The sequence below is a fragment of the Thunnus albacares genome, chromosome 20 (genome assembly GCF_914725855.1).
Source record: "Thunnus albacares chromosome 20, fThuAlb1.1, whole genome shotgun sequence".
NCBI classification, from domain to species: Eukaryota; Metazoa; Chordata; class Actinopteri; order Scombriformes; family Scombridae; genus Thunnus; species Thunnus albacares.
Window position 1 is genome coordinate 45,180 of NC_058125.1, and position 14,662 is coordinate 59,841.

Consider the following 14,662-nt stretch of genomic DNA (forward strand, 5'->3'; position numbering starts at 1 on the left):
CACTAAATTATCTCCAACGCCCCCCCCACCCCCACCCCCATCCCCACCCCCACCCCACCTCCACACACTCCTGCTGCTCTCACCAGTCTTTGGCAGGATAGTGGCCCTATGGATGGTGACGTCCTCAAAGGTTACAGGAGTGGTTTCCATGACAACCCCCAGACTTCTCACCAAGGTACGCCAGGCCAATACCAGGTAACCCGTGGCTGGGTAGAGGACACGCCCATCAATGCAGTGTCCAATCAGGTAGTAGTCTGCAGACTCCGGGTTTATGTCTGTTGTTGGTCACAGGGGAGTTGAACACAAGCACACAAAGTGGTCAATGAAATGAGAAACCACTGTTAAACGTTTTCCTAAATATGACAAGAGAGCCGATGCAGAACTGCTTTTTAATCCAGATGTCCCTTTCATACCAATGTTATATATGGTAGCAGATTTGGATATTCCAGAGCCAGAGGAAAAATCCTCCACCTTGGGGACATCCCAGGTCTGAGCATGGTCCCACTGCATGAGAGGGGAGATCAGGGGAGTGCCAACTGGTACGGGGTATTTCACCGCTGAGCAGAGGCCATTACCATCCAAATTGATACTAAAGAGGTGCATGAAAAAGAATTCATATATTAGCAATCAGGGATTATTTCCAAGAGTACAAGCCCCCCAAGCATTTGAACACACCAAGAGTCTGTGAATGCATTTACCCATTCATATAGATTTTGCCAATGTTTGAGAGAAAGAACTCAAGGTTGTTGGTGTGGCCTCTCTTCATCAAGGGTAGGATGGAACATGTGTGCTTCAGGCTACGCTTCAGGATGGCCTGTGTGTGCAGGACGACAGGATGTAGAAAACATGTATGGATAATCTGCAGTTCATAACAGTGGTTCCAAGCAGCTTTTCAGAACAACTTTGTATTGATTTGCAGTGACCCTTCCCTCTAAGGGGACAAGTGGACCCAAACCATTCCAGCAAAATGTCCCCCACAGCATAACAGAGCCACCGGAACCACTCGCTGTAGGGGTCAAGCATTCGGACCTGTACTAGTTTTTCCTTTCATTTGTCACCCGTCCATACATATGCACATATTGTGTGCATACACACATACACAAACACACAGATACAGATACAGATACAGATACAGATACAGATACAGATACAGATACAGATAGAAGAGGCTGTCAAAGAACAGTAGCTAGGATCTGCTAATGTGGGGAGAAAATGTGACCAAACTGCTGCTTTTCAAGAAGGTTGATGTTGAGTATACCTGCAGCAGAGCATGAGGTGCTATCTCCACCACCACAGCATTGTCAGGCACCTGGCTGAGGGCCTCCTGGAACAGCACAGGGCTCACCAGGTTGTTGACATGGTAGTCAGCCGAGCTGTACAGAGCGAGAGGAGAGTCCCACTCAGACTGAGGGATACTGGTGCTCACCCAGCGGGACGAACGCTTCCTTGGCTCCTTGATCACCTACACACAAAATTACATTATTTATTAATATTTAAATATGCCAAATAGCATGGAACACTACTGTTCTGCATGAGGTGAATTAGTTCCCATAGTTACAGTACTGTTCAAAGGTTTTAGGCACCCTAGATGTTTGGATTTTTATCCATTATGCAGTACCATCAGGGAGGTGTCCAATCGGTCCCAAATTTATTCATGACATGACAATGACCCCAAGCATACAGCTAGAGTCACAAAGAACTATTTTCAGCAACAAGAAGAATGATGAGTCCTGCAACAGATGGTATGGTATGACCGCCACAGAGCCCTGATCTCAACATCATGGAGTCGATCTGGGATTACATGAAGAAGCACCTGAGATGGCCTAAATAATAAATCCACAGAAGAACATTCTTTCTCCAGGATGGTTACAACAACCTACCTGCAAGTTACCATGAAAAACTTTTGTACAGTACTGTATATATATATACTGTACTGTGCAAAGGTTTCAGGCACTAAAAGTAAAGTGAGAATGCTTAAAAAATATTGCAGTAAATTGTTTTTAATTTATCAATTAACTTCATACAAAGTTGAGTAAACAGCAGAAACCTAAATGAAATCAATATTTGCTGTGAGCAGCTTTGCCTTTAAAACAGCAGCAGTTCCCCTCGGTACACTCAAACACAGTTTTTCATGGTAACTTGCAGGTAGGTTGTTTTAACCATCCTGGAGAAAGAATGTTCTTCTGTGGATATATTATTTAGGCCATCTCAGGTGCTTCTTCATGTAATCCCAGATAGACTCCATGATGTTGAGATCAGGTCTCTGTGGGGGCCATACCATACTATCTGCTGCAGGACTCATCATTCTTCTTGCTGAGAATAGTTCTTTATTTAGTTCTTTATACAGCTTATGGAGAAGCTGTATGCTTGGGGTCATTTTCATGTCATGAATGAACTATGAACCTCCCTGATGGCATTGCATAATGGATAAGAATCTAAACATCTAGGGTGCCTAAAACTTTTGCACAGTACTGTATGTATATATGTATATATATATATATATATATATGATTCTAATAATCTGACATGCCAAAACTTACATCATTCACTCAAACAGAGTTAGATTCTAATAAGTATATGGCAGTGACTGTAACAGCAGGAGTCAGAGCTTAATTGTTGCATACTGTTGAAAAACAGCAGAGCTGCATACCTTCTTTAGAGCAGCCAAGAGGGTCGGAGCAATGGAAGCCATGTAGTAGGAATGGAAAGCAACACCAGCGCTACGCACCTCCTTCGCAAACACTCCCTGCTCTTTCAGCTCAGACACAAACTTAGTGATTGCTTCCTGATGAAACACACACCACATCTGTTAATACATATCCACTGGCCAAAACTAGATTGGTAAAAGGGAATGTAATTATGCTTGTATAAAATACTAACATGCTTGCACAATCTGACATTGTTTTCATACAATAGTTTTAAGGATCAGGGCATCTTTTAAGTTGTTACGCTATTCAACAACTTGCTGTTGGCCACCAATTATAATCTGCTTCATTCTTCTCTATGAGGCTAGAACAGCAACGGTTAAATTTTGGTATACAGTAAAATTTGGCACTGAAAACAAAAACTGAACTGAAAAAGGAAACATTGGCATTGAAACACCTGTAATAGAGTTGTACTGGCACTGAAACGGGTATTGGTACTGAAAAAAGTTCAACTGAAAAATAAAACACAAGCATTAAAAAAATTACAATCTTAAAATCTTATTATCTTATTTTATTTTGATATTTTTTGCATTATGATGTGTTTTTCAATGTTAATCATCAGATTTTTTCTTCATATCTGTCTTTTTCTGTGAGCTTTTTTTTTTTTACACTCAGTTTTTTTCAGTGTTACTGGTTTTCAGTTTCAACTTTCTGTTTTTCAGTTTTAATTTTCTGTCATTGTTTTGTCACAGAGAGGAGGGCCCTTTCTGGGCCTACCTTACCCAGTATGCCTTGCAGTCCGACAAAGATATCTGAAGGCAATGGCATCATGGTGGAGATTTTGAGCCAGACTCAATTTTTGCTTTAGTACTTGTTAATATGTGATTTTATTAAGATTTAATATTTTTTCAGGCAATAAAGTAACCATGTAGATTATATATTATCCAATATATTATGCAAATAGAACCTGTTTTATGCTGTCTCCGCAGCATTTTTGATATATGATATGATTCCTTTTGGAAGATAAATGTCTCACAGATTTAATCTAACAATTGTAGCTGCCACATGTTTTCAATGCCAAATTTTACTTTCAATGCAAAAACTTAACTGTCACTGTTCTAGCCCCATATTTCTCTTCCGGCTGTCCTCTGTCAGAATAATTTAATTAATTTAATTCATGTATAGTAGTATAATAGTTACAAAACAAACACTATGTGAGCATTCACCATGTGAGGAAACAGAAAAATACATTTTTTTGCTAAAGCAAGGTCAGCATTGTTAGACTGTGTAAAATCCAATCTGTTAATAGGGCTACAGAACAAGAATGACTGAATGATTGAATGTTTGACCTGAGGGCCGGAGATGGTGACTGTGTCCTCAGCGTTGTGGCAGGCTGGGACCACCCCCTGAGGACACTGAGCCATACACTCCTTCCAGGTTAACCCTGGAACACAGACAGCAAGCAAAGAAGGTAAAAGATGTGCCAAAAATAAACAATAAAAAAGGAAACAAACAAAAAACCCCTACAAAACATACAAACAAGTACATTTTAAAAGCAATTCCCTCTCTCTCGACAGTGTGCTTATTGTGCTGTTGAAATATGGTAAAGGAAAGTGTTGTCAGTATTTTATACATGTGTATATTGAGGTGTCCATGTCCTGTCTTACAGAAATAAACAGTAGCAAGCAGTAAATTGAGATTTTGGACACTTATTAATCATCATCATTTAGCATTATAAATGACAGGTGTCACATCTATCACATCTACAACATTTTTCCATGGTATGTACACAACTTTTCACTATCAATGTAAACACAATATAGTTTTCAACTATCAAAATTTACATAGATAGATTCTTTAACTGTATTATGAAAACCCAAAATAATGAGCCCAATGTATGGAAAAACTAGAGCCTGATTGATAATGTCAGCCAGACTGTGATTAAAATGTCAATGACCTTTCTCATCTCGACAGACATACAGTTGACATACTTGACTCTGATGGTTTTCATTCCAAACAAGTACATTTTAAAAGCAATTCCTTCTCTCTCGACAGTGTGCTTATTGTACTGTTGAAATATGGTAAAAGAAATCACTGCTTTTTCTTACCGACTGCAGCCATGCCTCCATGTGGAAGGTTGGCCTCTTTAATGCAGCGGCCTCTCCAGTAGGCAGCCAGAATGGCCTCATTGTGGCTGAGAGAGCCATCAGCATAGCCACAAGCCAGCTCTCCCACTGAGTGTCCTACAATGCCATCAGGCTGCAGACCCAGCTTAGTGAGCAGGTCGATCTGAGCTATCTGTAACAAGATGAGATGAGATGAGTGTTTTATGGAGCTTTTTTCCTATCTTTATTCAAGAGTGTAATATATCAATTTGAGAGCATGATTTATTGATTTCACTTTCAAACTTTGTAATATAGTCCCTCAAAACCCCCCTTGCTCTCAAATAGTCTCTGCTTGCACTTAGATTTGCTTTGTTTCTGCTCAAACTGTGTGCTTGTACTCAAATATAATGTTGCTTGCACAGATTTCCCGCGCTCCAGTTTCAGCCCTTCTCCTCGCACTCAGGCAGCTTCTGTGCGCTTGTGGAACGTCTGCTCACAGATTTCTCCCCTGCAAAAACCCTGTCAAAATCCCCAAACCAATAGAAGGCCAGGTGTATTGTTGACCAATGAAATGATCCCTGCCTCCTCACAGGCATGTTCGCTTTACTTCTTAGAGCGTCCCGTACGGGCGGGTACTCTTTAACCGGGTTCAACCACTCCTGCTCTCCAGGGCTTTATTGTACTTCCCTTGCTTTCTCAGCAGAATCTGAGAGCAGAATCTGAGAGCAGAAGTTCCACGAGCGCACAGAAGCAGCCTGAGTGTGAGGAGAAGAGCTGAAGCTGGAGCGCGGGAAATCTGTGCAAGCAACATGATATATATCTCCATTACAATGTCAGACATTACAATGTCAGACATCAAAGAAAGAGTGTCAGGTATGAAGAGCTGGACAGCATCGGGCCCTGACATGATCCACATCTACTGGCTAAAGAAACTAACTGCACTCCATGAACACCTGGCAGCACAAATGAACCAACTGCTGATGGATGGGACCCACCCAGGTTAACCCAAGGGCAAATAGTTCTGATCAGGAAGGATCCCCAGAAGGGCGTGATTCCATTCAACTACTCGCCAATAATCTGCCTCTGTACAGCATGGAAGCTCCTGTCAGGCGTCATAGTGGCTAACATGAACAAGCACATGACCCAATATGTGAGCTGAAGAAAGGCCCAGAAAGGAATTGGTAGTAATACAAGGGAAGCCAAGCACTAGCTACTGGTCGATAGAGCAGTCACCTAAGACTACAAGACCAGGCAGACCAACCTGTGCACCACCTGGATTGACAACAAGAAAGCCTATGACTCAATGCCACACACATGGATACTGAAATGCTTGGAAATGTACAAAATCAAGAGGAAACTAAGAGCCCTCATCAAGAACTCAATGGGGCTGTGGAATATGACTCTGTAGGCCAACTCAAAGCCAATTGCACAAGTTACCATCAAGTGTGGCATATACCAAGGTGATGCACTATCCCCGCTGCTGTTCTGCATAGGCCTGAACCCCCTCAGCCAGATCATCACAAAGAGTGGCTACAGATACCAGTTGCAAAGTGGAACAACCATCAGTCACCTCCTTCACATGGATGACATCGAGGTGTATGCCAAGAATGAGTGAGACATCGACTCACTGATCCACATCACCAGGATCTACAGCAACAACATTGGAATGTCATTTGGACTAGATAAGTGTGGTCGGATGATAGTGAAGAGAGGGAAGATGACCAGAATCGAGGGGATTCATCACCCTGAGACTGTGCACTAAGCGGAACAGGGGAGGCCGAGGACTGGTGAGCATCAGAGCCACTGTTTTTTTACACTCCCCCTTTGTGTGGCATGAAGTGGCCTAGCCTTAGCCCAAATCTAATGCATGAGCAGCTTTGCTCTCCGTTCCCAAGACTGGTTTTTATTAACAGTTCCCAAAGTCAGCGCTGAACTATACAAAAAAGTTGTTATGTAAAAACGCATTCAGGAGCAGAGAGGAGAAATACAAAGCAATTAAATCAAGTTATCTAGAAGCACCTAGGTTTACTGTGCATAAAAAAAGATATAATACAATATTATTTTGAATGGTTCCTGTCTGATAAGAATGAAACATATTTCTCAAAATCTTTGATAACAGTCCTCCCCCCAGGGGATGGAGGAAGAATAAACACACACCGGACCACCACAACAGTCACAATGGATTCTGCTCTAATCCAGAGCTGTTTACCGGCAGGAGGAGTTTATTATTTAAACTTTTGGGATTAAAAATTGATTCATCTTCACTTTCGGTTCTCAACCTAACTTAGTCAGAGCTAATACCAGAGTCACACACCCCCCTCAGCTGCTGCCATCAATAACAAACATCTTAAATGCCGGTGAGTTTTTATAATTTTAAATTTGTACTGTATGTAGATATCTATGTGTATAAACAATAATGTCGCTGTCATATTTATGCCTTTAGATGATAGTTTGAGTGTGTAAGGAGCAGTTATTGTTTGCAAAATATAGCCTGATTGATCTGAACTCCACTCAGAAACCAAGCATTTTAAAAGTCGTTTACTTGTCGTCTTGCGGACAGACCTGACAAACCATGAATTCAGACTTTTTACAAATCTGCATCATGATGTCGTTATTTCGGCATCCATTTGATCCACTTATTTCAATTAAATCACAGCAAAATCTTAGTTTGTTTTTGTTCTAAAGTTTGTTTTGGGTTCATACCTCTTTAAAGGTATGTAGTTGTCGTCTAGTAAGTGCAGTAAATCAACAGATTTTTGGGGGGAGTTTTGTGAAATGGGTTAATGCAGTTTATTACAGCAAAAAAAAGTTGAAAGAAAGAAAGAAAAGTTGATAATATATCTCTGTGTTTACAGATAAGTGTTGGTGTGACTGTTGTTAGCAGGAGGACTGAGCCATCATGATGGCAGGCAGGCTGAGCTTCAGTAACACCACTGTGCTGGCTCCCATTGTCCGGGTAGAGACTAGTATGTGTTTGCTGTCGCTCGCTGACTATTTGGGGTGAATAAACACAAATGATCCTGTGGTTAAAACTCGCACGAGTAACAAGAGGTGATAATTCGCTTTGCGTTTGGTGTGAACACAAGAGAGCACTTCATAATTGTTTCAGGCAATTAAAAACTGTGTGTGTGTGTGTGTGTGTGTGTGTGTGTGTGTGTGTATGTGTGTGTGTGTGTGTGTGTGCGCGCATGCATATGTGTATCATGTATTCATCCAAAATAAACAAAGTATATATTGCAAGAAAACTATTTCGTTAAAGTGGATTTAAAATTGACTGAGATCTAGAAAATAATTGCCAAAATTATCTTTGGTGTTAGGCTGAGCAACTGAATTGTTGGTTTTCTTTATTATTATTATAACTTTTTTAATATTTGTTTTTATTCTTAGAGAGAGGCATTAAAGACCCCTGTATTGAGTGTGCTGTTACTGTTTGCAAGAAAGTTGCAAGCAGCTTCTCATTTAGTTGGAAGAGGAGAGACCTGGTCACAGCGCAGGGAGAGGGTATTTGATACCAGTGGGAATATGGTTACATGCCACCGGGCATCTCTCAAGCCAGAAGCCGTTGATAGGCTTGTTTTGGCACAAAAACTCCTGACAACCTGTTGGTACTGACCTGTTGGTTGTCACAAACACACACACAAATAAACATAAAAACAAACACATAAATAAACACACATACATACATGCTCACACTCCTTTCCTGTGATGTGACTGTTATTGTTCTGCAGAGTTGTGGACATCTGCCTCTGTGTTTCACACAATATGCTATTTTTATTTTACCGTTTTTGAAGTGACCTGTTGTCACAAACATCATACACAAGTGCATGATATTATTGATCATTTTATTGAAACTGTCTCATAATTTTCATATTCCACAATGCATTACCATTAAGTAAATATACCCCCCACATATGCCATGTTTCCCACATCTAACATGACATCTCCACTCTACCTGTATGGCGGCAAGACCAACAAAGGCATGAACAGTGTCTTCAAAAGTAGCATCGTCGGCCTCCATGAGCAGGTGAGACACAACCAGGCCAGTGTCCTTCAGGGCTGTATCTGACCGCAGAATGGATTCTCTGAAGTCTGGCAGCTGCATGAGGCTGCGGCCCATACCTGCCCACTGTGTTCCCATACCTGTTAAGGTAATACACAATCACTGCAAGAAGTCTGAGATAAAAAGATATCTGAATTTATCAACAGTTCAGTTCCAAAGCTCAACATTTATCATTGTGTGAGCAGGCAATATTTGTAGTGGTGTTCAACCAACATGAGGTTTTTGATAGCCATTTTCTTTTTTTTGTAGCACCCAATTAATAAGAAATAATTTGTATTAGATTGAATACCATTTTAATTTGGCATTCCAAACATTCTAATGTTGACAAATACTGAAAAAATGTAATGATGAAAAAAAGAAAAAAATATTGTTTAATTCTACTCAGTTCTACAAAAACCAACTCTGGATAATCCACAAACAACTGTAAACTGTATTAAAACTGTAGACATCTTGTTCTGTAGATAATAAAAGGCAGTTACTGGCAGACCCATGTACCTATTTATTGACTTGTTTGATGGCTCCTGGACAACATCTCCTCTGTGCATTCAGAGACTCACCTGAACAGATGTACCAAAGCGGCCTGGGAGTGGCCTGCACCTGCTGCACCTCCATGACGTCACTCTGAGAGCCAATCAGAGAGTAACCTCGGTAGGGCATGCCAGCAGTGGGAGCTCCTGACACCTCATTCAGCAAAGACAGGAAGCTGTCATCTGCACTGAGTTCCATCCCCTTTTGGAGCACTGCATTCACTGCAGCCTCTGTTCGGCCACAGGCCTGAAGCACCCTGGGAAGTGCCCTCGGCAGGGCAGTCATGTCAGCTGGTTTTTGACCGCTCCTCTCAGCTGGACGGAGGATCACATGCACATTGGAACCTCCAAATCCAAAGGAGTTGATGCCTATGATACCACCTCGGATGGGAATAGGCCGGTCAACAACTTGAATGCGACCATCGGTGAGGGCAGGAATGTCAGGGTTAGGACTGCTGAAGTGCAGGTTGGGAGCCCAGACTCCTCGCTCCAGAGAAAGCAACACCTGCATGACCGATGAAAAAGAAACAATAAAATAATTACAAAGATGAGATGATGAGCAGAATTCTAGTATGGCTTGAATAAATAAAATGGTTCATTATCATTTCCTTTTCTCTTTAGTTGTTTTGACGTCAGAGATGCCCAACCTCCTCCATTTTGAAAATGCAGATGTAAACTGCAGATCAGTTAAGGCTGCAGCACATGGGTAATATATGGAGAGATTAAATGCAGTCCTGTTCGCCTGATTAAAATCTCTGTAAGATATTTCTCACAAGTATGTAATTTCTTATGAAGAAATACAGTTTAATAAACTATGAAACACTGTAAATGAGCCATTTTTTTTACATTGCTAGGGAGATTTTTCTCATGTCAAATATAGTGCAAGCTCTTGGCCCTTTCCGTAAATGTCCTGTCATGTCATAAAAAAAAAAGATCAGGACATGAATACAAAACTCACTTAACTTTCTGAAACATCTGACAATCACGCCAACTTTACATAGTGATTGCCCAGGTGTGTGGGGCTGTGATGGTTGTTTGTGTGAACAACCGAGTGTAATACCATCAATGTTTTAAAGGAGAGACTGTCTGAAAGAGTGTTAGGTCCATAACAAATGAAAAAACTCAGACTGCGGGATGAAGTTGAAAGCTTTGGAAAAAAGCTAGTGGCTGGACCCTGAGTTAAGACTGAATTATGATTTGTAAATGTTGCATTACATGATTATGGTGACTTCTGAGTGACACTGATGGGGAAGATAACAGCAGTAAGGACAGGAGGAAGTAAGTCTATCATCACTTGTGAGGAAGTAACCTTATCATAGGGGCAGTCATGTTAAGAGCTGCTAGAATTTCACAAATTCATAATTTGATACAAAAACAATATATTTTAAATCAAGAATGATCTTTCATGCCTCCGTGACATTGAACGTATTCATTGATTTATTGAGGAAAATGATCCAATCTTACATATTTGCATGAGGCAAAAGTATGTGAACCCTTTCTTTCAGTAACTGGTGTGACCCCCTTTTGCAGCAATAACTTCAACTAAATGTTTCTGGCAACTGTTTATCAGCTCTGCACATTGGTTTGGAGGAATTTTAGCCCATTCCTCCTTACAGAACAGTCTCAACTCAAGGATGTTGGTGGGCTTCTTTGCATGGACTGCGTGCTTCAGGTCCTTCCACAGCATTTCTATTGGGTTAAGGTCAGGACTTTGACTTGGCCATTCGAAAACCATTAACTTTCTTCTGCTTTAACCCTTCTTTGGTAGAATGACTTGTGTGTTTAAGGTTGTTGTCTTGCTGTATGACCCACTTTCTGTTGAGCTTCACAGATGGACAGTTTGACATTTTCCTGTAGAGTTTGCTGGTACAAGTCAGAATTCATAGCTCCATCAATGATTGCAAGCTGTGCTGGTCCAGAGGCAGCAATGCAGGCCCAAACCATGATACTACCACCACTATGTTTCACAGACGGGATAAGGTTCTTATGCTCGAATGCAGTGTTTGCTCATCGCCAAACATAATGTTTCTCATTCGAGCTGAAAAGTTAGATTTTGGTCTCATCCATCCACAGGACTTTTTTTTTTCCCAAGCGCCCTCTGGCTTGTCCATGGGGTCTTGAGCAAACCGTAGACAGCAGCAATGTTCTTGTTGAAGAGTAGTGGCTTTTTCCTTGCAACTCTGCCATGCACACCATTGATGTTCAATGTTCTTCTGATGGTGGACTCATGAAGATTGACTGTAGCCACTGCAAGAAGGACTTTAGCTTCCTTGACATTACCCTGGGGTCCCTTGTGGCCTCCCAGACTATTACACACCTTGTTCTCAGACGAGCAAGGTCCTTAGACTTTGCTCTTGGTGTGATCTTTGTTGTATGATCACTCCTGGGGAGGGTAACAATTTCCATTTGTGCATAATGAAATGGTTTTGTAACCCCTTCCAGCCTGGTGAGCATCAACAGCTCTTCTTCTAAGGTCCTCAGACATCTCCCTTGTTTGAGCCATGACACACTTCAACAAACCTGTGTTATGAAGCTCAGACTTTGATAGTGAAGACCCAGATTTCTCTTCTTTAGATAAGGCAGGGCCTCCCAGACTCACACTAATTTCCCCTTCAAATAAATTGATAATCCTAGAGGTTCACATACTTTTGCCACGCACAAATATGTAACATTGGATCATTTTCCTCAATAAATAAACAAACAAGTGTAATGTTTTTGTCTCATTTGTTTAATTGATGTCTCTTAATCTAGTTTTAGGACTTGCATGGAGATCTGATCATGTTTTAGGTCATATTTATGCAAAATTTCTTAAGAGTTCACAAATTTTCAAGCAGCACTGTATGTATGGTTGTAGTTAGCTGCTAATATTTTCTCTTAAGTACTGGACCAAATTGTGTTGTAAATACGCAACACTCATTTTTTATACCTAAGGTATTATTTGTTCAATGTTGTTTTTGCACTAAATTGTGAATACAGTATATGTGAAGATATCCCTCTCATTTACCCCATGTCAACTTTAGCCAATAGATGGCAGTATAAGCCAGCTAATGCTACATTTGGGCTGCAGCCATTTTGGCCGCTGCGGCACCACACCGGACTGTGGCCGGAAAGTTGAGCCAGAGCCAACTTTTGGAGAAACGCAACCCGACATCACTGCAGCTGAAGGCTCCAGTGTCCAATCACAGCTGAAGATCAGACTGATCAGAGTTGTAAACTCTGCCATGAGGGAGCACAAAGACGTTACTAGGATGAGGGGAGGACATTTCTCATCATATGATAACGTTAAAAGTAAAGTTAGACTTTGCTGTCAGCTTCGACTCATTTTAAAAAAGACAAGAGAAAAAGAGAGAGAGCTGAGAGCACCAGTGAGAGAGAGAAAGCGAGAGAGAGAGAGCAGCTGTGGTCAAGTGAGATAGAGAGAATGAAGAGAGGGAGCACTGGTAGCAAAAATGCCTGTCAATCAGATCAATAAAACGTTATTTTCCAATTGTTTCAAAGCGGTTACGTTCTAGAGCACAAATAAACACGCCCACAACCCTCCCACACCTCCGCTCGACCCTGTGGCTGAACAACACACCGCCTGATTTGGTCTGAATACGGCCTTATTCACCACTCTACCCATTCTACCCATTCTATAATACGCCGATGTGGAGATACCAGAACCTTACCGATCTAATATCTTCCAATATTCATTTGTTGTTTTTGTTGTGTCTTTCCAGATACCATAGCCCATGTTCAGCAGAAACTGGAATAAGGTCCTGGATAGTGTTATTGGAAAAGACTGTGGACAGTCATTTCTTTATCATAGTTGGTCACCTGTGACTTCTAACAGAGGACAGGGATATCTAGCCGCAGCATACCAGTGGTACACATGTGTGTGTCATATCAGTGTCTACATCTATACACAGTCCCTTACACTATTGTTAAAATCACTCCCCTCAATATCATGGTGCTGACCTGTAACAATTTGTTTTGTGTAAATTTACGGTATGTACATGATTTATTTTATTTTATTTTACTTCAGTCTGTTTCATTGGAGTATGACCTGTTTATTTTAGTTTCAATTCATATTATTAGGCTCTGTTTGTATTAACCACTTGCATGTAGGGTTGTCATAGAACTAACTAACCAGGCCCTAATATATGTAGAGCACTCAAAAGGGCTGCAATTAAAAGATTGTTTTTATCTGCAGGTTTATTTTTATAAGTAGCATCATACAGTACAGAGCCTGGGAGGTGTCATGTAGAAAAAAAAAAAAATTGTGCTCTAAATTTAATAGTGTTCTATTGTGAATTAGTAATTTGTGCTCTCATTTTATTCATCCTCTCAATTTAATATTGTTTGTCTCCATAATTACAAACACTTCAATGTATGTTAGCCTGTGAGTGTTCATGTTATTGAATAATCTGTTTATTATTAATTGATCATTAATTAATTAATACCTGTAGCCATCACACAGCAGCAAGAATGACCCAAGTGTCTAAGAATGGGCATTTTTATGCTGGTTGGACAGCAGCCGCGCATACTAGTACAAAATAGTTGGAGTTAATTATATATTTAATTTTATTAAAGAAGCAACACCCTCCTGAGCCTTATTAATAATTTCTTTGGACCTTCCCTTTGACTGGTCTTAGACTGACCAACTCAAGGTCCTGGCAAGAGCTCTAGTGGAAGAATACAATATGATATTTTATGAAATCCAAAATTGCAATTTACACAGAGGTTCTCAGGGTCAATACTAATGCTGGAGGCAGTGTCGTAAAAATGGCTGACCATTTTCATGTTTTTTGGGCTTACATTTTAATTTTTTCATATAGGCAAGGTATTGCTAAAGATGTAATGAATACCATTATATCCCATTATACATGGGCAAAAACCCAGATTAACTGATGGCACAGGTTGAATATCTCTTTAAAAGTATCACACATGGCTGCAGGCAAACCAGTGAGATGAACTGTACAGAGAAACTGACCTTTATGTTAAGACTAAGATGTGATCAATATGCAACTACATACTGTATATAATACACAAAGGAAAAAGGATGTTTTGAATCTTCAGAGCAGCCAATAACAGTTGTGCCTTTCTTACCTTTGTCACAGCAGCGAGACCGGAGGCTGGTTCTGGATGGCCCATGTTGGACTTGGTTGAGCCAATAAGCAGAGGCTCTCGCTTTGCCTGACAGAACACACTGACAATGCCATTCACTTCCTGCGGGTCGCCGACCTGCATGTAGAGAGCAGAAATGCCACAGAGGTAAGACACTCCTGATGAGTGACATTAGATATGTGTGTGAAGATGACATCATTATTCTTTTCAGATTAAAAA

The 14,662-nt window shown here is 40.8% G+C and overlaps 1 protein-coding gene across 5 annotated transcripts in view; it reads right to left on the reverse strand.

Annotated features, from left to right (window-relative positions):
- fasn (fatty acid synthase) overlaps positions 1-14,662 on the reverse strand; it is a 78,409-nt gene that overhangs the window by 39,172 nt on the left and 24,575 nt on the right. For all 5 annotated transcript variants that reach the window (XM_044338721.1, XM_044338720.1, XM_044338723.1 and 2 more), the window contains 10 exons: positions 14,426-14,560; positions 9,368-9,842; positions 8,703-8,890; positions 4,754-4,943; positions 3,995-4,089; positions 2,651-2,785; positions 1,259-1,462; positions 699-814; positions 414-589; positions 84-275 (listed from right to left, as the gene is read on the reverse strand). In XM_044338721.1, coding sequence (XP_044194656.1) covers positions 84-275; positions 414-589; positions 699-814; positions 1,259-1,462; positions 2,651-2,785; positions 3,995-4,089; positions 4,754-4,943; positions 8,703-8,890; positions 9,368-9,842; positions 14,426-14,560 — 1,906 coding nt within the window. The remainder of the gene's footprint in view (positions 1-83; positions 276-413; positions 590-698; positions 815-1,258; positions 1,463-2,650; positions 2,786-3,994; positions 4,090-4,753; positions 4,944-8,702; positions 8,891-9,367; positions 9,843-14,425; positions 14,561-14,662) is intronic.